At 57.1% G+C, this 14680-nt stretch overlaps 1 protein-coding gene across 3 annotated transcripts in view; it reads right to left on the bottom strand.

The window, feature by feature from the left end:
* Positions 1-14416, bottom strand: part of MN1 (MN1 proto-oncogene, transcriptional regulator) — a 47645-nt gene extending 33229 nt beyond the window's left edge. For 2 of the 3 annotated variants that reach the window (XM_032310305.1, XM_032310306.1), the window contains exon 1: positions 9401-14416. In XM_032310305.1, the coding sequence (XP_032166196.1) occupies positions 9401-13193 (3793 nt within the window). In that variant the 5' untranslated portion in view covers positions 13194-14416. The remainder of the gene's footprint in view (positions 1-9400) is intronic. The other variant, XM_032310307.1, reaches the window with a different exon arrangement.
* Positions 14417-14680: the final 264 nt, after the last annotated feature.

Genomic DNA, 14680 nt, shown 5'->3' with positions numbered 1-14680 from the left:
CCTCAGTGTCACCTTATGGGGTCACCAGGGGAAAGGTCTCTCCTTTTTCCCACTCCCATCATCCCTCTTTAATGGAAAGGTCTGGGCTCATCTTCGAAACTTGGTGCATCTGCAACAGGCCACATGGGGCCAACTCTTCTGTAGGAGAAGGTGGCCACAGGCATATTACAAGGCCTTGACGCACGCAGGGCCCATGTGGGTCTTCATCCTCCACACGCACCCCTCCCACCCCACACCCCGTGCCACTATCTAAACAAAACAGGGCTCTGATTGCTAACAGACCCACCATTCGGTCATCAGTCCACACTGGGTCCTCCACGTCTATGTTACCCCCCAAAATCTGTGGTCACGGGGAAGCTCAAACCATAACTTGGCGTGCTTTTGCGATGGCCGACGACAGCCCCCAAACAATTCGCTCACCCCCAGCCTTGCCCAGGAAGTGTTCTATAAATGACTTCCACATTTAGAAATCATTTGCCACTCCTGAAACCCCAAGTATTGGTAAATAACATTCTGATTCATATGGACACGCTTCTTCCCTGCTCCGCCCACCCCTCTACTAGCTGCCCCCCTCCGGCCCCGAGAAAATACACCGCTCCCGGATCCAGTCTTCCCAAAGAGGGGTGTTTTTCTTACAGGAAAAGAGAGCAGAATATACACATGAGGCCTGGGGACCCTGATGTTCGCGAGGACTTTTCGAACAGTCCACGCGGCCGGGGTGGAACCCCCTCATTTCTCAGTGAGTTCCCAACCAACCCGTCACCTTCGCTGGAAGGCTGAGCTTGGGAGATTTCAAAGAAGGCTATGTTTTCTTCGGACTCCCCACCCCCGCTCTGATCATAAGATGGTCCCTCCAAAGTATTTTATTCATGGTGGTCGTTGCCAATCATTCGACAATACTTGCGTTCGAAGATCCAAGGGCGTTTGAAAACACTGCTTCACGGTAACTGAAAAAGGTCATCTCTTTTTGACATCCCACCCTGCCCAGGATGACTGGATGGATAGGGAGCAGGGTGTTGGTGTGTGCCTGTGTGTGTGCACGCGCCCGTGTGTGTGTGTGTGCCTGTGTGTGTGCACGCGCCCGTGTGTGTGTGTGCCTGTGTGTGTGCACGCGCCCGTGTGTGTGTGTGTGCCTGTGCGTGTGCACGCGCGCGTGTGTGTGTGCCTGTATGTGTGCACGCGCCCGTGTATGTGTGTGTGTGTGTGTGTGCATGCAAGTGTATATGGAGGGGTTCACTCATTAGCTGTCACCTCACGTTCCAGGAGCTCCCAAATACAACCAGGAACGCTACACTGCGGCCCTCAACTTTGGGACAGACGGGTTTCCCCAGACACGCCACGCTAAGCCAGCTGCTCAGAGCAGCCCGAGACCGGGGTTTGTTCCAATGCCACTTCGGACCCGAGCTTTCAGATCAAATTAAATCTTGGTGCCCAAAAAAAAAAAAAAAAAAACAAAACTTGGTGCCCAAACTCTTTTTAAATCACTATCAGCAACGAGAAGGAAACCTAATTTTAAATCCTCAGAATCGAACGCCTCTACGAGCCACTTTGTTCCCCCAAGACAGGCTGCTGGAAGAGGGAAAAGGGGAATGTGGGGGTGACCAAGTGCCTCAACACCAGAGTCAGTCCGCGCTTCCTCCAAAGGCATGACAATCACTGTCTATTGCTGAGTAACCGTGGAGATAGTTTCAGAGACATGCCGGATAAAAGCAAGACCTGGTTCCCTCTGAGGCGGCGGGGGGCAGGGGGGTGGGTCTTCGAAGCCCTCGACTTTCCAAGGATGTCCACAGTCAGGGGCCCCGACTATGGCTTTGCCCAAGGGTCTCTCTGTTTCCCTGAACCCCTGTCCAGCACATTTCCTTCACGCAAACTAAACCCTGGCACAGATAAGTAAGTCTGCAACCCAGAAAACCAGGGACCACTGGAGGGATCGGAATCCCAGGGCCAAACAGTTCACGAGGCGCCCAAGATCTTCCACGGAGAGGTGGAAAGTGGGAAGGAAGACAGAGGCTTTGGGTCACACAGTGGATCCTAGCAACAATTAGGGAAGAGGGGGGCAGGCTGAGTTTGCTGGACCCCTGAACTTTAAAGATCAGTACACTAAATGACTTCTTTCTTACAAGGTGAGTGTGTTAGGATGTTTGCTATGGGTTTTCCCATTTTTTGGACAAATCTATTCCGTGTTAGATGTTCCTTCTGGGACATGCAGAGAGAGCCAGTAGGTTATTGCGAATGCACTCAGACCTCCGAACAGTTCAATTCAATTGCCTTTATGTTTAAAAGGGCATTTGGGTCCATAAGATGATGTGTAAACCATGGAAGGAGACGCACACGATCGCTATAAAGTTCTCTCTCTGATCCAGCTTTGCAAGGAAAAGGTTTTCTCAGCCAGGAGGGAGAATGGGAATTTGGGATGATACCGTAGATCTATGGACCTCCCACACATACCAACACACACACTCATTAGGTACCAGGGGAGGGAGGGCAGTCCAAGGTGGCCTCATCGGGCCAAAGCTCAAAGCTATCAAGAACCCGAAACAGCCCCTCAGATTTCAAGGCATGGGGAAACCCCTGACAAGTTTCTCCACTGCCTCCTCTCCCGGGTCCTTTCCGGGTAAATACCATGTTGGAGCAGACCCTTCCTTTGCTTCCCAAACCTTGGAGGACGCTGATTAAAATGCAGACCAGCAAACAAAGCAGGCCTCTTGTCCTATCAGAATTACACCCCAAGAGTATGCTGTCTCTCAAACAGCCGCCCGCACTCACATCACCATAACTGCACTCTGCCTTTCCATCCTGGGCACAGAGTAAGTCTGGAGTTGTTGCCCCCGATAGACATGCTGTGACTCAGGCCACCTTCTCTCTCATCTCTCCAGTAACGGCTACCCTGCTGAGGCGTGGTACCTCTTGTCGCATCATTTCAAGACATCAGAAAATGCTCAGGGCCCCCCCTCGCTGGGCTGCCCATGGGGCAAAAGGTGCCAGGGTCCCAGAACCATCTCTTCCTTCGGGTCCCATTCAGAGTTTCCCAGGGCCCCGCGTGGCACGGAGTTGGGAACTGTTAGTGGAGCTCTAGTGTGTCAGGACACAGAGAGTCCCCGAAGGCAAGGCTGTGACTAATTCGAAAGCCCAGCATCGTCTCCTCCATGTTGGTACCAAAAGATTACAATGAAGGAGAGGAATTTCCATAAATGAGAAGCAGCGTCCGCTTCCCACAACTGGGAGGGGGAGGGGGGGAGAGGAGCGGGGGGAAGGCGGGGTGGGCACCGATTCAAAGATTCCTCTCCTGGCTGGAGAGTGGTGTCAGCTGAACTCAACCAGCGAGACACCTCCATGCACACGCTCACGCACAAAACCCAGCAAGGGGAGATGCGCGTCTGCTACCAAAATACTCCAGATCAAAGTCACCCACAGCCCAGGAGGCCCAGGAGGCCGAGATTTCGCAATTAGGATCTTCAAAATCCTCCGTCTATTTTTAGGACTTGCGCTCATTCAGTCCTTTACAGAATCAGAACCTGTCAGCTAACGCCATTGAAACTGAAGGTTTAGCTTCTTTCCCCACTTGCCTTGGGAAAGCAGATTAAGGGTAAAGTGGAGGAGTGGCTGGATGATTTGATGGAAATACACTTGGCCATGCATATGTATATGTTCTTGTGCAGGGGTGGGGCGTGGGGGACAGAGGGGGGCCTCCTTCACACACTGAATTGCAAGGGGCCCTGCTTTCCTCTCGTGAGCTACAGGCAGACCCCGAGCCGACACCCACCTCGGCCACATTCCTTCAAGCCGGCCCCCAGACCACTTCCTTTGGCTTCCGTGGGTTCGAGAAGGTAAGGAAGCTTGAAAATTTTCCACCAAATGTCTCTCTTCTCAATCACGCACTCATGTATATACCAACATCTCCGCCACCAGCAATCAAAACCCACACTCAAATCTGTCCACCCAAGTTGGGCCTAAAAATAGGCATCGTCCTAAAACAAACACATCGCTCGGCAAGTCAAAAATCCCAACTTGAGTCAAAAGGATGAAGCTGGTTATTCCAGACCCTCCAGACTGGATATTTGGGTGGAATAAACGGGGGGACAGAGAGGGAAGGGCATAAGGTACACCCACTCAGTTATGGGGGTGGCCCCAGACAGACCCAGATCCCCTCTGGCATCAGAAGGTTTGGGGTTTTATGCCATAATTTGCTGGGAAGCCTGGTTGCCCTTGTACATTGCCCAGACATTTGATCCCGTGACATAAAAGCTATAGCTTTTTAGCCTCTAAAATTAACCAGAGGTAAATACAGTATTCCTTACCAGGAATATTTATCTCCTAAATGCCTTTGGCAAACCAGATCACTCCCTGGGCAAAGAACGTGACCCTAACACGACTGTCACTCAAGTGGAGAGAGAGATGATTTTGCTCTCCGCACCAGCACGAAATGAGTCCAGGAGATCCTGTGAGATCCCAAGGATACGTTCAAGTTTGTCCCGCCAGAGTGGGAAGAATTTCCCTCCTCCAGTTTCACCTGGTCCTCCTGGGCTATTTATTAAAGATGTATATTTTATATCAGCAGAGAACATCGGGTAACTTCTTGGTAAGGGCAGGATCTATTTTTCAGGACCTATTAAGATTTTCATGCCCTATTAAGATTCTTTGTGGAAATTTAAATACCTCTGTCAGGCAAACAAAATCGTATCAGGAATCATAGAATTTCATTGCTAGAAAGAGCTATTAGATTTACCAGCCCTCACTCCCTTCCTAGAAACCTCGGTAAAACAGAAGTACATTTCAACAGCTCCTTACTTCCGGTCTGAAGGGCCCCACAAGAAATGTAAATGAATTGATATTAAAGAAAGCAATCCTTGAGGAAAGCCCTTGGATCTACAAAAATTGTATCTATTTATATATTCACATATATATGTGCAACTATGAACATGGGTCAACACATATATATCAGAAGGCAGCAGCTACTTAAAATCAAAACAGTCAGAGAAATCCAGTGGTGGAAGCCATTAACAAGTTCAACACCGATAAGCTTCAAACCCTCAAAAATCCCTGTCCTTTATTAATATTTAGTAGAAATGTATAATTGCAGATGTACGCTAGGTTGGGGTTTTATGACGGGAGGCGGGCAAAGGAGACGGGTTTATTACAACCATGAAATATTAAACAAGCACCAAAGAACAGTAGTAGTGCATCCAGAACTAGCCAGGGAGCAAGCAGGCCAGAGCGTCAGCTCTACAAAGGGGGCTCCTATCTGTTTACATTGTCCCTGATTAACACCTGCAAAGTTTTGGGTTACATCTTGGGGGGGGGGGGGCAAAAGTCACAGGAAGGCATGCAACCCATGCTGGGTGATTTCACAGGAAAACGGGAAGGCAAGGCTCCTTGCCTTCCCGAAACAAGCCTGAGTGAGCCGAAAAAATTTTCTCCACGCCGCCGTGGGGAGTGGGGGAAACTACTCAGGAAAGAGCACTGGGGCCTCCCTCCTCCCCCAAGCCTGCCCCCACGTCTAAGGAAACTCAGTGTCCAAATGCTGCCTGCCCACTCTTTCTCAGTACTGCTTACTGAGTTCCGACCGGCACACTCCGAGAGGCATAAAATTCCAAAAATTTCTCCCGCATTACTGTAAAAATATCATACTTCCAAAAAGGGCAGGATTGCATGCACAGTGTACATGGAGCCCTCTTCTATTTCAATGTGTGCGAAGGAACGTTTCTGGACCGCTCCAGATTTCAGGACAGAGAGCAAGCCACGGAGTGGAAGTTTGGCAAGATCAACTTAGTAAGGAAAACAGTTAATTCAAGTTTTGAAAACCATCAGGGACAGGAGGGGGCTAAACGGTCTTTTTCAGACTGAATACCCTCTTATCGACAATTCCTCATTTTCCCTCCTTCTCTGTTTTGGAATTCCTCCGCAGCCACACACCTATTACCAAGATCAGTGGACGATTTTGCCAACTCCTCTCAAATCCGTGTCGTCCTTGCTGATCTAACAGATGTCTGAAGAGGGCCAAACTCAGGCTGGTTTTTCTTCCCTCCCCATCCCTCCACACAATTTCACCCTTTCCCACCCCCGCCCCCAACTTTGTGCAAACAGAACTTCAAGAGGAGATGAGGAGTTTCATTATATAAAAGTTGTTGGATGGGTTAAGAAGTCAGGAGAAGCAAAATTTGGAGAAGCCCGCTTACCTGGTTTAAAAAAAAAAAAATCATCATCACACATGATTCGGGCCTGGCCTTTGCCAGAACTACAACTTGCCATTTGAGTTCCCTCCCCTCCAAAGGACATCTAAACCCCATAAGACAATCTGGGCACGTCCCACCGACTACACGGCTTGTGCGGGTCTGAAGACTGATCCGTTCTCACCAATCCGAGCACAGATCATTTTGTTAAATACCGACTCGTACTTTGTCATCGGAGCGAAGAATTTCAGAAACGGTGTTAATATTTAATCACATTAGTACTGGCATGTTTTACGGCGTGACAAAATAAAATATCATTATAAAAACGGGCTTTGCCTGAAAGGGGGTGGGAGGGAAGGGGTTGGCTGGGGGCTGGGACCTCCAGAAGGGATGTTCAAAGCGGCTGGACACCCCGTTTCGTGGCCGATGGGCCCACGGGGCATGTGTTTAAGGACAAGCAGAACGTTGTACTTTAAAATTTTTTTTTCGCCTCTATTTTGAAGTGGCACACTTCACTGATTTTCAGCCAGGGGACTCGGGGGGCTGTTGAAGGCTCTGTGTACCTATTTATACAACATGTACAGATGGAACTGCAGGGTGTTATCATAATGAAAAGTTTAATCATCCTTATTTACTACCAGTAAGGGAGCAGGAATCTGATGCAGATACCTTATAAAGCCTTAACTAGCAGCCCCAAGGCTGCCGAAGCTGTGAGTGACCTCAATTCGGGGCTTTATCTAGGAAACTGCCCTTCCCACATCACAGAATGGAAAACAAAGGAGGTCAAGTGGGTGTCCCTGCGAGGCTGCTAAGGAGGCCAGCCCCGCAGCCCGTCCCAGTCCCCAGCCCATCCTGTCCCGAAAGAAGTCCCCGTCCCCCCACCCCTGTCCTCCCCCTTGGGCAAGGGAGGGCTGCCTTTAGCTTACAGGGCGAATCAACCCTCAAGTGACTAGCATCTGCTTCCAAAAAAATATTTTCCCTCCTCTGACTGTGATAATGAAACAAACAAAACAAAACAAAACGTATCTTCAATGACATCTCTTCATTCACAGGCTGCATCTTTTTTTTTTTTTTTTTCCTTCCGGGAAGGAAGGTTAGGGGGACCCCTGGCAAGAGGGCTCTGTGACACCTTTTAAAAAAATCTTAAAACCACTCGATTCCTCTGGACCTCATCTACGAAGGACCTTCAGAAGGCACACAGGCCGAGGGCTACTGGTTTTTCTATATTAATTCTCGAAATCAGGAGCTCTTAAGAAACTTTTCTCACCCTATTTTGGCCAATATGTTCTTAATTACTGGGAAGGGGAAGGGGTGGAGGGGCGGGGGAGGGGCAGCCTGGCCAAGCCAGGTAGAAGTGACAGGGGCTGGGATTTGTGCTAACCAGCTATCGATCGGGGTAGGATCGAGATGTTGTGTACAAGAAAATAAAAGAGACTGGGGTGGGGAGGGTGGCCGAGAGCTGGGCAAACAGGATGCTATGTCCAAGTCTATTTTAAAAAGGAAGCGGGGGAAAAACCAGGGAGAAGAAGCGGAGGGTCCCAAACTAACCAATTTATGGCCTTGCCTGGGAGAAGCCTGGAGAATGCTGATGTTGGCCGCAGGGTCTGCCGTGCATGCTAAGCAGCAGGCTTCAAATGAGAGAGCAGCGTCCCGGGCTGGGCAGTAGGCGAACAAAGAGAAAAGCGGGGAGGCCGCATTCATGAATTAGAAAAACCTAAGCGGGAACGCTATCCAGGACTACGCTACCCAGGACGGCAGGCAGCGGTGAAAGCCCGGAGTTCTGAGCCACCCAACTCCGGGGGCCGCGCTTCCCTTCCCCACTCCTTCTTCTTCCTCCTCCTCCAGCCCATTCTCCTAAAACCTACCCGCACCTTAAACTCAGGGGCAGGAGGCCCAGGCCAAAGAAGACAGAGAGGAAGAACTCTAAGAGAGAGCAAGAATCAGAGGATGTCTGTTTTTTAAAGACAGGTTCAATGGGCAGCCGCTGGTTCCATGGTAATAGTCAGCATCCCCCCCGCCCCCCGCCCCAAACCTAGGGAAGGCATCAAGGGTTTAAAAGAAAAAGGTAGGAATTGTGGGGGCTGGGGGGTTAGTGAGGGGAGATGTATGATATTAATTTTAAGAAGCAATTATGTGTGGAAAAAAGAAAGGGCCTGTTAAAATGAAACGGTTATCTACTGCAGTCCCATCCTCTTACGATGTAAAGACAAAATTGTTATGACTTTAACTTGCAATGGCTGTCCCTTTACTAACCCCCACCCCACCCACCTTAAAGGCCTCCAGGCCCGGTGGGGAGGGAGTGCTTAGAATGCAAACAAGAGCTGGGACCAGACATCTGTCACCAAAGCCAGGCGAGATATTGACAAACGCGGGTCCTTTGTGTCTTAAGACTATATATCCATAACCCCATACACAGACGATGCCGCAGCTGAGTCGTCCGGTCTCCGCCAAGCAGAGACTCCACCCCAGCCCCAGCAACCCCCCAACCCAAATGTCAAGGAGATGCAACCAGGAAAAGCCTGCCTGCCTCCTACAACCAGACAGGTCTCCAGGTTTCCATGAAACCTTAATAGTTAAGAAGAGACAAAACAGCTATTCATTAGGAACAAATGTCAAATTAGGCATTGCCTTGGAGTGATGCTGCTGACACCAGCGCCTGGTAACTTTTTTTTTTCTAAAGATGCTGGCACATGGAAGGAAACTCAAGCTGGAGGTTGGCTGCCTAGGATAAGGTGGGAAGGTTATTAACACAACTTCCCAGGTGTCCTGCCAGGAAAGTGGGGGGGGGGGGGGGTAGAGGCAGACACACAACTCCCACAAAGTAGAACCAGCCCAAGTGTTAAGCGTGAGGAGTGGTCTTGGTGTGAAAGGAAAGGGCCTGGGCTTGTCCTCTGAGCACCCAGCAACTCAGCTGAAACTTGGTAAAGGGACCCTGAAATAATGCCCACAGGGCTGCCATCAAAGTTCCGACCTCGGTGTGGAAATAGAATCCACCTGATAGCAGTGCCTGGCGGGGAAGGGTGGGGGATGGAAGTGGGGGGATCTGCCCGCAGAGTCCTTGCTGTAACCAAAGGGATGGTGTCCACCTCTGAGCTGGGCATTAAGAGAGCCTGGGGCTCCTCCTAACCCCAAGGGATCATCCCCTCCAATGGACTACTCAAGGCTAGGCTAAGGCCTGCAGTGGGGGGTCGGCCTCCGGGGGGAGATGAGATGGGAACAAGGGCATATACCTTCTTTGCTGTTGGGGTTCTGGGGTTTGGCCTTCTCCCAAGGCGCCAGCGTCTTGTCGTCGTCTGCGCCGTCCACCAAGGCCTTGTCGGCAGGCATGTACCAGGTGGCGCTGTGCTCTGCCATTAGCGAGTCCAGGTCGATGGTGCTCATGGCGCTCTTAACCGCCTCAGAGCAGCAGCTGCCCAGCTCACTGTCACCATTCTGCGCACCAGAGGACCCAACGGTGCACTCACCCTTCTTGCCACCCTTGAGCCCCAGGGGCTGGTCCTCAGAGATGCTGAACTGCTGCCTCTGCAGCTGGATCTGCGCCTGGAGGATCTCCAGGGGGTGGATCTCATCCGGGGGTGGTGCGCCGCCGCTGCTCGTCGGGGTCCGGACCTGCTCCAGGCCCGGCGTGCCAGGATGGCCCGCGCCCCCGCTGCCATAGCTGTCAGGGGTGGAGGTAGAGGTAGACATGATGCCCAGGCCGAGGGGGGGCGGGGGCGCCTTCGGTCCGTGCTCCCCAGCGCCCACCCCACGCGGAGGGAGTTTGGGCGAGCCTGTCACCAGGGGGCTCCTACTCGCTTTGGCCAGGGCTGGGGGGTTGTCGGAGCTGGATGACACCTCGTCCTCGTTGGCGTAGCTGGTGCTCACTTCGTCCGAGGCAAACTCGCCCACGTGTGGCGAACTACCGTCGGACTTGGCCCCGCCGTCCAGGGAAGCCATGAGGTCCTGCTGGTCCCCCAGGAGCAACTCGGCCCCCTTCCCCCACGACGGTGACGTGAGCGCTTTCTCGTGAGGCGTAGGAGCCCCGCGAGCCTCGCTCGTGGAGCTTCCCCCGACAGCTGCTCCGGGTGCCTGCTGCTGCCCTGGGCTCACCCCAGGTGCGCCCCCACTGTCTGGCGCTGCCGAATACTTGTCGAAGAAGGTCCCAGGGCTCACGTGACCACTGTCCCTTTTTCTTCGACCCCGTCCCCGGCCGCCGCCCCCGGGGACCGGCTTGCCATCGTTCCCAGACGTGGACTCCAGGGTGTAGTTTGGGGAGAGGCTGGTGCCGTCCCCCTGGGCAGGCGGGTTGGGCGGCCCTGGGGCTTTGGAGCCGCTGTTACTAGTCCCCGACGGGCCTCCAGGCCCTGGGGCCCCAGGGGCAGTCCCTCCGGGGAAGTAATCCGAGCCCGGGTTGCCGGCCACAGCCGTGCCGTCGGTCTCGTTCTGGCTCAGTTTCCTCTTGCCCTCGGGCGGGTTCTTCTTGTTGAAGGTCACGTTGAGGTTGGGGGCCCCGAGGCTGGCGATCATGTTCTGGCAGGCGGTGGAGAGTGCAGCCAGGCAGCTCTGGCCGAACAGGTTGTCCTTGGAGCTGGGCTTGTTGAAGGAACCCAGCGACAGCGCGCCCAGCTTACTGGCCGAGGTGCGCTGGCTGGACTGGAAATCAGGCTGCGGCGGGTAGGCGCCCCCTCCGCTGCCACCGCCCGTGCTGCCGCCGCCCCCGCCCGCGCTCGGCGGCGAGTTCACGCCTGGGCCGCTGTGCGGCGTGGCCTGCCGGTTCGCCGCGCTGAATGGGAAGCCAGGCTGGCCCCCGAGCGCTGGTGCGGTGAAATCCGGCGGCGGGGGTCGGCGCTCGGAGGGAGCGCTGGGCAGTCCCACCCCAGCTCCTGGCGACTGCAGTTGGCCCAGACCCGCCAGGCTGCCGCCGAACTGCAGGCCGGGGGAGGGCAGCGCGGGCACGTGGCCCTCTCCGGGCATCCTCAGCGGCTCCTGCAGAGGGCCACGGAACAGCACTCCGGAACCACCGGGGGGAGGGGGAGGCGCCAGGCCCGGGTCGTGCGGGCCGCAGTCAGCCGGCAGGCCTGAGCCACCCATCCTGCGGGGCAGCAGGTCCCCCGGCGGCGGGTGCGGCCCTGGGAACCACGCGCTCTCCTGAGCCAAGTGAGGCGCCTGCTGCTCGAAAGTGCCCAGGCGCCCCGCGCCCGCGCCCGCGCTTTCGCGCTCAAAGTTAGGCTGGCCCAAGCCGCCAACCGGGCCGCTGTGTACCAGGCCGCCCTGGCCCACGTCCCCAGGGTGGCCTAGCTGGGCCAGGTTGGGCTGGCGCAGCCTCTGCTGCTGATTCCGCGACGCCATCTGCTTAATCATGAGGGCCGCGTTTTGGCGCTGCTGCTGCTGCTGCTGCTGCTGCTGTTGCTGCTGCTGCTGCTGCAGGGACTGGTGGTCCGGGGCAGGATGCTGCAGGGGTGGCCCTGAGGGGAAGCTGTCGGGCACAGGCGGCGTGAACTCGCCCGGTAGGCCCGAATAGGCGGAGGGCGAGAGGTGGTTGTCCAGCGCGCCGTTGTGCATGTTGCCGTTCCACGAAGCGCAGCGGTCCACTCCCGCGCTGCCCGGGAAGTCAAAGCGCGGCCTCTTGGCCACATTCATGTAGGGGGGCGCGTCAAAATGCTGCAGCCGCTGGTTGGGCGCCTGCTGGGGAGGGGGGTGCTGCATGTTGAACACGGGCTCCGAATACGGGTGCATGTTCCGGTTCTCCAGCCGATGGATGGGGTACTCGAACTGTGCGTGCTGACTGGGCAGCATGGGGCCCCCGTCCTGCAGGCCGCCGCTGGGCGTGCCCGCCTCGCCCTGCTGGGGCCGCGGGAGCGCAGGCGGGCAAGAATTTTGTCGGACCAGAAGCCCAGGTGGCGGCGGCGGCGGCGGCGGCTGCGGCTGGGGTTGCTGCGGCGGCTGCGGGGGCTGCTGCGGAGGGGGCGGCGGGGCCTGCTGGGGAGGCTGCATCAACGGGTGCCTGGAACCTACTCCCGGCTCCAGCCCCACGGGCATCTTGCGGGCCCCGCTGAACCTCTCGAAGAACACGCCGTGCTGCTGCTGCTGCTGCTGCTGCTGTTGCTGCTGCTGCTGTTGCTGCTGCTGCTGTTGCTGCTGTTGCTGCTGCTGCTGCTGCTGCTGCTGCTGCTGCGCGTGCATTTTGGATAAGCCCACCATGCCTGCAGCTCTGGGCATGGCCGAGGCACCCGGGAAAGAGCTGCCGGGAACCTGGCGCCCCGCCGCATAATGAGGCAGCTGCCCCTCGGAATCAGAGGGCGAAAACAAGTCGAAATGTCCCGAGGGCGCCTCGCCAGGGTAATTGTATTCCAGCGAGTCGACGGCACCTTGGTTCGCCACCCTTCGAGGCTCCAGACTGTGGGAATCGGAGCCGCTGGAGGTGGGCAGGCCGTGAAAGGAGGCGGCTCGGTTAGGGCTCTGGTCCAGCGGCAAGCATGGGGCAGGCACCGCATGACCCGAGGCGCCCGAACTGTGGAAGTCCGGGAGGTTCCCGGGTCGCTGCGGGCCGAAGCTCTCCGGCCCCTGGCTCTCCGCCATGTGGTCATAACCCTCCGCGAAGGGCGGCTGGCTGCCCAGGCCGCCGGCGGCGCCGCCGTAGCCAAGTAGGCGACCCCCGTGCAGGCATGAGGCCCCTGGGTCCGGGCCACCGAAGTTGCCCCCAAAGTGGGGGTGATGTTGGTGGGGGTGGTGGCCTCCCGGGTGGCCGTGGTGCGGCTGCTGGCCTCCAAAGAATCCGTGCACCGGCTGCGCCTGCAGCCCCCCCGCGTGCAACTCCGAGTGGCCACGCGCGTGGAAGCCGTAAGGCTCCATGTTCATGCTCAAGATCGGGGGCTCGCCCAGCGCGCTCATGGCAGGGTCCACGGGGCCAGGGGGTCCCCCCGCGTGGAAAGCCGGGGCCTTAAAGTGGGCATTCATGCTTAGTCCGGCCTCGTTAAAGTTCCTCTCGCCCTGGCCAGCGTTCCTGCTGTTGATCTGGGGCTCGAATTGGTCCAGCCCAAACATACTTGGCAGGGGGCGGGGGGATCAATAGGGCATGACAGCCTGCTCTCCGCGGCGCGCCTCCGGCCAGCTAAACGTTCCGGCCCAGGGTTGGGCGCTCTGGGACGCTCAGCACCGCGGGGGTACAGTGCGCCCCGCCACCTCGCCTGGCGTGTGGAGGCTGGGGGTTATCAGCTCCTCTCCCGAAGCTCTGGCTCTGCCGGACCCGGGCCTCTCACATCTTGCGGTGCCGCGGGGCCTCGGGGAGCCGTGTTGGGGGGCCCATGCCCCGGCGGTTGGTACAGCCGCGGGTGGGTTTGCGCGGAGGGGACGGAGCTGCGGGCGAGTGGAGACAAAAAGTTAAGTGGGGGGAAGGAGGCGGGAAGGAAGGGAGAGCAGAGCGATCACCTTCTTAAGTCCGATCGGGTCGGGTGGGAAGCCCCAGGACGTCTCCCGAAGCCTCCCGGAGTCCGTGGCCGAGCTGCTAAGGGGCCGAGCAGGGAGACCTTTCAAAACCGTGGCTGGCGCCCAGGCTTGGACAGAACGGTCCCTCCCCCCTCCCCCCCGGAGTCCCCGCGCTCCGCAGCCCGAGCCTCCGCCGAGCACGATCCGCTCGCACAGTCTCCGTCGGCCCCGAGCAAGCGGCTACTGCTTCTTCAGCGGATCGGAAGGCTGGAGGCTCCGCTCGGCATCACGGGTGCGGGCCCTGAGCCGAGGGCGCAGCTGGGCTGGGGAGGCAGCAGGCACCCGGGGTTGGAGCCCAGGTTTGAGGGAAGGCGCGGTTCCCCTGCTCCGCGGCGGGTGCGCTGCACCCCGGCGCGCCGCTTCGCGGCCACGTCCGCCGCCTGCCGCTTCTGTCCTTGTCTGTTCGGTCTCTGAGTTCGCGGGGTCTCCGCGCCCGCTTCCAGGCGCGGGCGGGCAGCGAGTCGAGAGGTTGGGTCGCTCCGAAGCTCGGGTTCCCTGCCTCCAAGCCGAGGTGCTTCACGAGTCCCCCTCGGACCCGAGGAGGGGGGCATACGCGGGTTGGGGGGCCAGGCTAGGCGAGCGGGTTGAGGCGTTCCGGCTACGCTCTAGGAGCCCGGAATGGGGGGGGCTGGGGCAGTCCTGGGGGGGTCCTCGCACCCCTCTGCTGGCTGGCGGGGGGGGCTCTGCGTGGGGCGTTCCGAGGGTCTCGGCTCCCCTCTCGGTGTCTGCCTCTCGCCCAGCGCCGGGAGAAGCAGCAACAAGTTTTGCATTTCAGCAATCAATTTCAGCCATTACATTTGCACCAATCAGCGCAGCCCGAGCTCCGGGCCCGGGGCGGGGCTCGCTCTTAAGGTGGTCCTGGTTGCTGGCTGCCGAGGCCCCCGCCATGAACCCGCACTCCGCTAGCTCCCGGGTCCCCCGCGCGGGTTTTGCCTCGGGGTCGACGCCAGTGCGCTGGGGGAAGCGCCCTGGCCTCCCGGCGCATTGGGCTGGAGGAGGCGCAGGCGGAGAATGGTGGGCTCTTGGCTTTGTTCACCCCCTTCCCA

The sequence above is a fragment of the Mustela erminea genome, chromosome 13, assembly GCF_009829155.1.
Source record: "Mustela erminea isolate mMusErm1 chromosome 13, mMusErm1.Pri, whole genome shotgun sequence".
Lineage (NCBI taxonomy): Eukaryota > Metazoa > Chordata > Mammalia > Carnivora > Mustelidae > Mustela > Mustela erminea.
This window is presented reverse-complemented; position numbering and strand designations above follow the sequence as displayed.